We start from the raw sequence: 10,912 nt of genomic DNA, 5'->3' as shown, positions 1-10,912 counted from the left end.
AACACACTCAACACACATAGAAGTTAAACTTCAAATAGCAACACACTCAGCACACATAGAAGTTAAACTTCAAACAGCAACATAACCTCTTGTTTAGAGGACCTTCAACTTCAATGAATTCTGTTGTCCTGGGGTACATGTGTTACTCCCCCTTTTTGTCAAAAATGTTGCCAAAGCAACACTTAATATTATAGACCACCAAAAATAAAATTACAAGCAAATTTCAGAAACACAAGAAATGTTCTAGGCATCTAACTTAGAGTCAGCATCATCATCTGTGCCATCATCAGGACTGGCATCTCCCTCTTCACCTTGTCTTTCAGCTCCTTCTGCAGCAGCTGCACCAAGCACATCACCTTCATTCATCTCCAAAGTGCTAATCAATTTTTCCAAGTTTAGCTTCCTTGCCTCTAACTCCCTACAAGTTTCTTTAAGCATTGCAATGACAACAACTTTACCTGGTGGATTGCATACACGTGGTGTCTCACCTGTTGTCATGACAATGTCAGGAACATGGGTACCTAGGAACAGCCTATGATTGAAGGACATGGGGTTGTCTCTTTTCTTCACAGAATCATTCTCTGTCAAGATGTTTGGAAACTGATTCAACACAATACCACAGATGAGAGAGGGAAAGGCTATAGGTCCCTTCACACTGAAGCTTCCTGCATGCTTCAAAGTTTGATCAAAAATATATGATCCATAGTCAAAACTGGCTTTGGTTCCAACAACACATATAAACTTTCCAAGCATTACAGCAACTGTAGATTTATGATTGGTGGGCACCCAGTTAGCAGCTCCAATCTTGTGCAGCATTGCATACTTGACACTCAGTTTGCTGGCCACCAACTTTCCTTTGAGAGGCCACTTCCTGACTTGATTAGCAGTGATGACTTGATAGATTTTGTCGTCAGTCACCTCAAGCTGAGGTTGAGCTACATCAGGCCTTCCCAAGTACTTATTGATCATTGAGGGAGAGAAATTTACACACTTGCCTCGCACATACACTCTCCTGAATTCCTTAGACTTCCCATCAGCACATTCTTCAGACAAATTGACAATAAATTCCTTTACCAACATCTCATAGCATTTTGAGAACTGAGTCACAGTCTTCATTAAACCAGCCTCTTGAATAAGGTCCATAATATCCTTACATTCCAGGATATTCTGAGCTAATTCCCTTTCCAAAGCCAGCCTCTTCTGATAAACATATTTCCACCTGTTTACACTTGAAGCAAAATGAAAAGATATGTTGTCAATTGGTACCTCAGGGACACTAGCTACAAGCTTGCTAGTGGTTGGCTTCTTCTTTGACAGCGTGTCAGGGACATCACATGGAACATCTGAGTCAGACTCAACAACAACAAACTTGGTCTTCTTTTTCTTGGGCACCCCTTTGCTCCAAGATTTGGTTGGACCATGAACTTTCCTCTTGAGGGAACTCTCGACTGCCACCTTTGTATTGGAAGAGGTTGGAACATCAATCTTCTTTTTGGGGGACCTTTGAGCCACTGTTTTCTTTTCTCTCCTAGTCCTAACCCTTTTGGCTATGCTAGGGACGACTGAGGATAACAACTCATTATCAGAAAATTCCTCCAGGTCTACTGTTGCAGCCTCACAGTTAGGGTTGTTACTGACATCATGAGTGACATGAACTTCCTCACCAGCCACATTATCTAAGGGTTTGTCAACATTTGACTCCTTATGAGGATCAGTTTGCTCAACATCATCAGAGATATTCTTTCCTAAAGACTCAATATTTTCTTGATAAGCAACACTATCAGGTTCAATAGTGTTTAAGGGAATGGAAACCCCAAGGACCTTATGATTACCAGACAGTATTCCAGTCACCATAGTGGCAATGGCATTGTGAACATACCTGGAACCTTCTTTGGTTCGTTCCTCAAGAGCGATTGCTGAGGAGAAGCCTGATACATTTTATTTAGGTCTTCTTGCATGTGAGATATTCGCAGAGTCAGCAACAGGATCTTCTCTGTTAGGGTTGCTTGGTTCAGAGCTAGAGGAATTAGACATGTTCTTGGAGGAAGATGAGTTGGATTGTTGAGACATGCTGAGTATCTTAGAGTCGAAATGCAAAGTTTCTTTGAGAGAATGCTTGCGTGATTGAAAGTTGAAACAATGGATGAGGTAACGCTTGTTGCAAGAGTAATAGCTATTATTTGTTGACCAATCAGAGCATACTCTCAATTGTTTAATAATTTGAAATATTAAACAGTAAATACCTAACATCATTAGTTGCTAGAATTCCCCAGAAAGACATATTCCAACTTTTCCCCTTAAATTTTCAAACTGAGTAACATCCAAATCCTTTATAAATATGGCATCAAGTTGTAGTGCAGTTGCCACATGTTCCAAGGTAATCACTTGTCTTCTATCATATCTCTTATGAAGTGATGTCTAATGTCAATAAGTTTGATCCTGCTGTGTTGGATAGGATTCTTTGAATTGTTGATGGCACTGAGGTTGTCACAGAATAATGTCATGACATTCTAAGTGACATTGTACTCAGTCAGCATCTGTTTCATCCATACCAGCTGGTAACAACTGCTACCAGATGCAATGTACTCAGCATCTGCAGTGGATAATGATACACAGTTCTGTTTCTTCCATTCAACTACACCATTTTGCTGAGGAATAATAGGTGAGGACAACTCATGACTTTCAATCTGCATAGGTCCCATTAAGTCCATGTGCAAAAGTTCCAGAGTCTTGGATGTTGTAGGATGTCCAAGCGTAGGATGTGACATCTTGGTTTGCTTGCCAACCTGACATTCTCCACAGACTTTTCTTCCATCAGTAAGCAACTTTGGGATTCCTCTAACTGCTTTCTTGGATATGATCTTCTTCATTCCTCTTAAATGAAGAGGTCCAAGTCTTCTATGCCACAACTTCACTTCCTGTTCTTCCTTGGCTAAGGAGCACATTGAGGAGTAGTTTGAGACTTCAGGTTCCCATAGATAGCAGTTATCTTTGGATCTGGATCCTCTCATAACTTCCTTATTTTCTCCATTCTTCACAACACATTCTTCCTTAGTGAACTGTACATTGAAGCCTTGATCACATAACTGGCTTATGCTGATGAGATTAGCAGTTAGTCCTTGTACTAAAAGCACATCATTCAGTTTTGGAACTCCAGGACTGTCCAGCTTACCAACACCTTTGATTTTTCCTTTAACTCCATCACCAAAGGTCACATAACTGGTAGTATGAGGTTGTCTATCTACTAATAAGTTCTCCATCCCAGTCATATGTCTTGAGCAACCACTATCAAAATACCAGTCTTCTCTGGTAGATGCCCCTAGAGATGTGTGAGCTAATCTAGCAACCCATTGTTGTTTCTTGATGGGGGCATTATGCTTAGATGCCTTCTGCTTAGGTCTGACTTGAGGGGTCTGGTTAGGATAACCATGCAACCTGTAACATAATGGTTTTATGTGACCATATCTACCATAGTAATGGCATCTCTATCTTTGAAATTTCTTCTTTTAATGGTTAATCCTCCTGTTTCCCTGATGTTGTGACATTGGTTGTAACTTCTGCTTGATTTTTTGAACTTCGGCCTTTGAGCCTTTGAGTTTAGTTGAGGATTCCTTAACAAAGCCTAAACCAGACATGGTTCCTGATTTCTGTCCCACCTTTAGAATCTCTTCCAAAGTGTCAGTTCCTTTATTCAACATTCTGATGGATTTTGTTATTTGATCTAGCTTAGAGGTCAGCAAGGTTATCTCACCATTTAGACCATCTATGACTGTCAGATGCTTCTTCTTCTCATCTTCCAGCTCCCTGATGAGTTTCTTCTGCTTTTCTCCTTGTATATACACTTCTGCACTTTTGACACATAGCTCTTTATATGAAGCATCAAGTTCATCAAATGTAAGTTCATCTCCACTTGAGTCATCATCAGATGCACAAACACTAGTTAATGCAGTGACATGTTTTGCAGATTCTCCTTCTAATTCACTCTCAGAGTTTTTATCAGACCAGGTGACAGATAGTCCCTTCTTTTGCATCTTGAGGAAGGTAGGACATTCAGCTCTAATGTGTCCAAAGCCTTCACATCCATGACACTGGATTCCCTTGCCTTGGTTGAACTTTTCTTCAGATTTTGATCTTTTACTGATGTTAGATGATGAGTTCTTGACATTTGGTCTACCTTTTTGATCAACCTTCTTTATGAACTTGTTGAACTGTCTTCCAAGCATGGCTATAGCTTCTGATATGCTTTCATCACCACCAATGTTTCCTTCTTCTGAATCCTCTTCAGTATTTGATACAAAAGCTATTCTCTTGTTTTTCTTTTCAACATTCTCACACAAGCCCATTTCAAAAGTTTAGAGAGAACCAATAAGCTCATCAACCTTCATATTGCAGATATCATGAGCCTCTTCTATAGCAGTAACCTTCATGGCAAATCTCTTAGGCAATGATCTGAGAATCTTTCTTACAAGTTTTTCTTCAGACATTTTCTCTCCTAAGCCTCCAGAAGTGTTGGCAATTTCAAGAATATTCATGTGGAAGTCATGAATAGTCTCATCCTCTTTCATCCTCAGATTTTCAAACTTAGTGGTCAGCATCTGGAGTTTAGACATCCTTACCTTGGAGGTACCTTCATGAGTTGTTTTGAGAGTATCCCAAACTTCTTTGGCCAGCTCACAGTGATGCACCAGTCTGAAGATGTTCTTATTTATCCCATTGAACAGTGCATTCAAGGCCTTAGAGTTTCCAAGGGCTAATGCCTCTTGCTCTTTGTCCCACTCTTCTTCAGGAATTTGCATAATGATTCCATCTGTACCTGTCTTTGTTGGATGTTCCCATCCTTTGTTGACAGCTCTCCAGACCTTGCTATCCAGAGACCTCAAGAAGGCTATCATACGGGGTTTCCAGTCATCATAGTTAGAGCCATCCAACGCGGGTGGTCTATTTGAGAATCCTACATCCTTGTCCATGGTACTAGAAAGTAACGTCCCTAGATCTCATCCAGAAATTAACAGGCAGGGTGCCTGCTCTGATGCCAATTGAAATTCTAGTAACAGACTATCGATGTCACACTGGATGTTATGACATCCAATTCTGTGCAGACAGGAATGATGTAGAACGTAAATGTAAAGGGCAGTAAATAACATAGAGAACTGTTTACCCAGTTCAGTGACAAACACACCTACGTCTGGGGGCTACCAAGCCAGGGAGGAAATCCACTATAAGAGGTATTAATTCAGGACTTAAACCAACTGTTTAATCCTATCACTTAAGACATACCCAATGCAATTTCAATCTACACTAAGACCTGAGTTCCTACTCACTCTCCCTCAATCACCACAGTGATTACAACCTTTAATAAGTTTAAAGTCAATGGCGAAGTTATACTTCAAACAACTCTTGATTGTGCTTAAAAGCTTTAATCAAGAAACACAACACTCACGCTTAAAAGCTTAGAGTGACACAACAATTACAACTCAATGAACACCCTAGTCCAATGTAATCATCTAGGTGATAATTGCTTGGCTCACAAGTAAAATCTAATACAAGACACAATCACAGTACAATAGTGAAATATGATGATATAATAAATTCTTCACGCTTCAAACCCCTGAGTTGCTGAAAGTAGGATTGCTATCCTTTTATAATACAACACTTGGGCCTTGTACTTGAATTTCCTAAAATTAAGGTCAAGCAAGTTAACCTAATTTCCACATATTAGGGTGCTAACAAATAGGCTATTTGTTAGGTCTCTTAATTGTCGCACAATTGTTAGTTTCCTGGATTTTAGCACAGCTGTTAGATTCCTGAAAAATAGCCTGATATAAATACTGAAACAGAAAAACTAACTAGCCTACACTTTAGCATATGCTGTCAGGAATGAATGTCATAACATTCAGTTTGACGTCCAGAACATAGGCCATATGCTAGGTCTCTTAATTCTAGCTCAGCTGTTGGTTTCCTGAAACAGCAGCCTGAAATAAATACTGAACTATACCAGAAAAACTGACTGGCCTATAATTCAGTATCTGCTGTCAGGGATGAATGTCATAACATTCAGTTTGACATTCAGTAAATCTTGTATTAGCTAATCCTGCAGCATACTACTCAAGCATGTCATGACATCAGTCAAGACATCAGAGTACAGTTAGTGTTTTAACACAAAATGCAGCCAATCAAAAACATCTACAACTTCTTCTGATTTCCTTTTCTTGTTTGATCAACAGTCAGTAGCAAATTGGCCAAACTTCTTACAACAATAACATTGGACCTTCTTCTTGTTAAACTTATCATGTCCCTTCTGTTTCTTCTCATCAGAGTTGGAGGTTTTTGACTTCTCATAACCATCATGTCTCTTCTTGGCCTCAAACCAAGACTACTAATTTGTATTACTAGAAGATGCTTTTAGAGTCGGCTTTACCTCTCTTTCAGAGGTTCTCTCAGTCAGACGCAGCTCTTATGCCTTTAGACTGCTTAACAATTCTTCAATTCTCATGGTGCTCAGATCCTTAGAATGTTAATTTGCTACAACAATATAATCAAACTGAGGAATGAGAGATCTCAATACCTTCTAAATGATTAATTGTTCAGAAAAAGTCTTTCCATAAGATTTCATCTCATTTGTAATCAGAATCACTCTGGTGATGTAATCTAATACATTCTTATTGTTCTTCTTGTTGAGATTCTTATACTGCTTACGTAGAGACTGAAGTTTCACCTTCTTCACTGATGCATCACCGTTGTAGTAGCATACCAGTGTGTTATATGCAACCTTCATTGTCGTCGAATCAACGATCTTATCAAGCATATTCATATCCACATACTGATGGATGTAGAACATGGCTTTCTAATCTTTCTTCCTCAACTCTCTATACGTGTTCCTTTGTGCCTCAGTTGCACCCGCTGTATAACCGTTATTGATGAGATCAAGAACATCTTGAGTGCCAAACAACACACACATTTGACATCCACCGATTCCATTTCTTTCCATCAAATACTAGAAGTTTTATGTTCAAACTACCATTTTCACCGTTCATCTTCGATCTTGTGCAAAAATTCACTTAGACCTCACCAAACACTCGTGTTTCCCAATCCTGCAGAATCCAAAAAAAGTGATTCTGTTACGATTCTGGTCGTAAGTTCAAGAAACGGAAACAATCACACACGCCTCACCATTCACTCGTGTTTCCCTTGGTATTTTCTGTGGATCCGAACTGGATCTCTAGAGACTAATTGTTGGTGCAAAAGAGAAAGAAGATGAAGATGAAAGAGAAGGAGAGAGAGAGAGAGAGAGAGAGAGAGAGAGAGGTTCTAATAAGTTTTAACTAAAATTGAAATTTTGTTATGAAAAGATATGCTTACAAATGAAGCTAGGTTCTACTTATATACTAATCAAAGTAAATGTAAGTCCAAATGCAATGTATATTACATGTAAATGAAACTGAAATAAATTCTGTAGCGGTGTATTCGTCGCTATATGATTTATTGATTAAACCATAAGCAAAGCATACAATGAATCGAGTCGCCACCGCACTTTTATTTATCCAAAGGATTGGCTAAAAAGCGAACAAAAGCCTAAGAAGTTTTACACATAGAAAACTAATCAAAAGATCAGAGAGTCTGGGTAAGGGGTAAATTACGCAATGGAAAGGTGTTAGGCACCCACTACGTCCTAGGTACTCCTAAGGAGCCCTTTTCACACTTGTTGTACAAAATTGTTATTTGTTATGAAATATTTATTGTGCAAACATGATTGGGATGATGAGAAAAGAATGTACAATTTTTATTATTTTTGTGTTCGAACGGATGAACCTGTTGCCTACGTACCTTCCATCAAAGGTAAGGATCAAAACGCCGTAGTTCGGCTAAAATATTTCCAAAAGTTAGTGGATTCAATTTTAAATACAAGCCCTAAGGTCTTACGTTATCCACGGGAGAAAACTCAACCTTATACAAACAACAAGTCCACCATGTGAGAAAAGCTTCAACTTGCTAGTGAGGGGTTAACCCTATAATAAGCAAGGAAGACTTACAATTCAATCAACTAAGGACAAATAGGTGAGATTAACATCAACCAACTAGGATAAATCAAACCTACGACTAATGTATGAAAGCTTAACAAGAATGGACAAAGCCACAAAACAATTGAATGGGTGAAGTTAATTGATTATGATTATTCACAAAAGGAGGGTCAAAGTATGATTAAGATTGATTCAAAAGAAGTACTATGAAATGGAGTTTGAAAAAGTCAAGGACTTGGGGTCCAGGTTTTTAATTTAAAAGCATGAAGATGTTTGCACAATATTTATCTCAAGTTTTAAAAGCAACGTGTGAAAAGGTTTAGGACAAAGAGGGATGAATGGATGAAGATGGAGTGTAAAACTTCCTAGAAGGTTCACCTCTTGAAATCATATAGAAGATGACTCAAGTGTGTCCTTTGGAATAGGCAATAAGCAAAACAAGCAAAGCAAAAGAAGAAAGTCGACAAAAGCGGATACCGGATGCCAATCACTGGACTTATACCAATCTCCTAAAACAGAACTGGATATCAGAGGCCACTCTATGGACTTATACCAATCTCCTCAACGAAGGATTGAAAAGTGGATACCGGATGCCAATCTATCTGGGCTTATACCAATCTCCAACAAACAAAGCAAACACTTGGATGTCAGATGCCAATCTATCTGGGCTTACTCTAACCTCCAACATATGATCATGGGAAAACAAATGCCAAATTACATGGACTTACAATTGCATTCTCACATAGAACAAACAAATGCATCAAGCAAAGAGATGATGAGTGGCCAATGCAATGGTCTTATACTCACTTCCATATCATAGGAACAAATGGCCAATGAATGGTCTTACAATTGTCCTCAATGGGCAATCAACAAAGATATGTCACAAAGACAAATGAAATGATCATGCACTAATGAGCAATTAATGATGATAAATGCACAAAGCATGCAAGCAGACATGTACAAATGAACTAAGTAATCAATCAACCAAAGTCATTCAGCACACTCTATAACCAAACAATGAGGCTCATACAAAGGGTGGGCGTTGAAGCCAACTGGAATAGGGTTAATGGTGCTCTTAACCTTGACATTGAGAGCCAAGGAGAAGCAGATGAAAGGATATGAGGGGTGTGCCTCATGCTCTTATCCCTGGTCATGGAGAGCTTCAAATGATAGAAGGTGTGGGAGTTCAGAAAGTAGGAACTCTCTCCACAAGTTAGACTCGATAGATCTTTGGTTTTTACTCACTATGCATCAACACATGTGGTGTGAGCAAGGTGAGTGACACCCAGAATAGTAGGAGATAGGTTGCATATCTCTTGGATTCTACCAATTGCCTTATTTAAAGGACTTTTCCCTCTTGGGACAAAAGTAAACAAGCAAAAACATCGCCTCTTAAGGAGGACTTCAGACAGTTGCCTGGCCAAGTAACAGGCCAGGTCTTCCAGACTACATGAAGAAAAGAGATTCTACCTCAATGCAAATGCTATCAAGCAAAGCAAAGCAAGTTCTCAAAGAACTATTAGCAACTAAAGGTACCTGAAATCAATCAAATAAAATCAGTATACAACTCAAATTCAAAACCAATATAAGATAAGGATCAACAATCAACACAATCAGTCAAATGTGAAATGCACAAAGCTCAAAGGATATGAGCTAAGCATCCTACAAAACAAACAAGTTAGTTCATGATAATCAATCAAACTTAATCAACTTGCATAAGTCTCCTTAAGGCATTTGCTTCTAAACCTGAAAAGCAAACTTAAACATGAGAAACAAGACCACTAGGACAAGCCTAGGGTCAAAAAGAGATAAGAAATCTAAAACAGCAAGTGAAAGATATCCAAAATCAAGTTCAAACAATTAAGAAACAAACCCAAGTGGTTTCATGTTCATATCATTCATCATTATCATTTCACAAACAAATTAGGTCAAAACATGTCATATAGAACCTCAAAGAAGTCAACAGAAAGATTCAAGTCAAATCCAATCACAAACATTTCAATAAATCCTCAAATAATTCATGATCAAACATCATCCATAACATGATAAGCATACCAAATTTCAGCTCATTTGGATCAAAGGAAGTAGGTCAATGAAAATCAGAAAGTCAAAGCAAATTCAAGCAAACTCATACAAAGCATCAAAACATGCACCAACTTCATTTAATCATAAAACAGTGGTAAAACATGATAAATGAATGGGACCAAAGCCATGATAAACTTTAATAAGTCTACAATTCACATGTCAAATTTCAAGTCCATCCAATTAAGCATTAGAATTTCACAAACCATATAACATCATGTGTCACAAAAAGTCAACAAATGACCAAACAGGGGAGAAAATTCCAATCAAATAGGAAATGCCATCAATAATTCCAGAAAACTTCACATGTATTCTCAACATCCATAAGTACATTCATACAAAAATCTAGACCATTTTGAGTTCAATAAGCATGGTAATTAAAATCATGAAGTTGGACATGAATGGTGTGACACAAATTGTCACACCTCTATTCAAAAAATCATATCTCATCAACCAGCAAAGATAAATTCACAAACTCTATACCAAAATCACCATGAACATGTCTAGTTTAAGCACAAAACATTTCAGAGGCATTGGAATAAGTATCATCATTTCACAAGCAAAATGGCATGGCATACACAAAATGGGCACATATGAACAAACCCTAGCACATTTTAAAATCTACACATGCAAAAAATCTGGAAAAATCACCATAATAAACTAGAGATCATGAGGAGCATTTCACAAAAAATCCCATCAAATTTGGATTAAAATTGAAGAACTTATGAATTTTTGAAGATTGGCACACAAAATGAAATAAAATAGAAAAAAAGAAAATGATTTAATGAAATATTAAAACCGGCAGTGGCAAT

General features: G+C 38.1%; 1 protein-coding gene across 1 annotated transcript; it reads right to left on the bottom strand.

Annotated features, from left to right (window-relative positions):
* Positions 1 to 243: 243 nt before the first annotated feature.
* LOC127091400 (uncharacterized) lies at positions 244 to 1,854 on the bottom strand. Its single transcript, XM_051030031.1, has 2 exons — positions 1,393 to 1,854; positions 244 to 1,200 (listed from the first exon to the last, which is right to left on the bottom strand). The coding sequence occupies exons 1-2, from the start codon at positions 1,852 to 1,854 to the stop codon at positions 244 to 246; spliced, it is 1,419 nt and encodes a 472-aa protein (XP_050885988.1).
* Between the last annotated feature and the right edge of the window lie 9,058 nt (positions 1,855 to 10,912).

This window comes from Lathyrus oleraceus, chromosome 1 (assembly GCF_024323335.1).
Source record: "Lathyrus oleraceus cultivar Zhongwan6 chromosome 1, CAAS_Psat_ZW6_1.0, whole genome shotgun sequence".
Lineage (NCBI taxonomy): Eukaryota > Viridiplantae > Streptophyta > Magnoliopsida > Fabales > Fabaceae > Lathyrus > Lathyrus oleraceus.
This window is presented reverse-complemented; position numbering and strand designations above follow the sequence as displayed.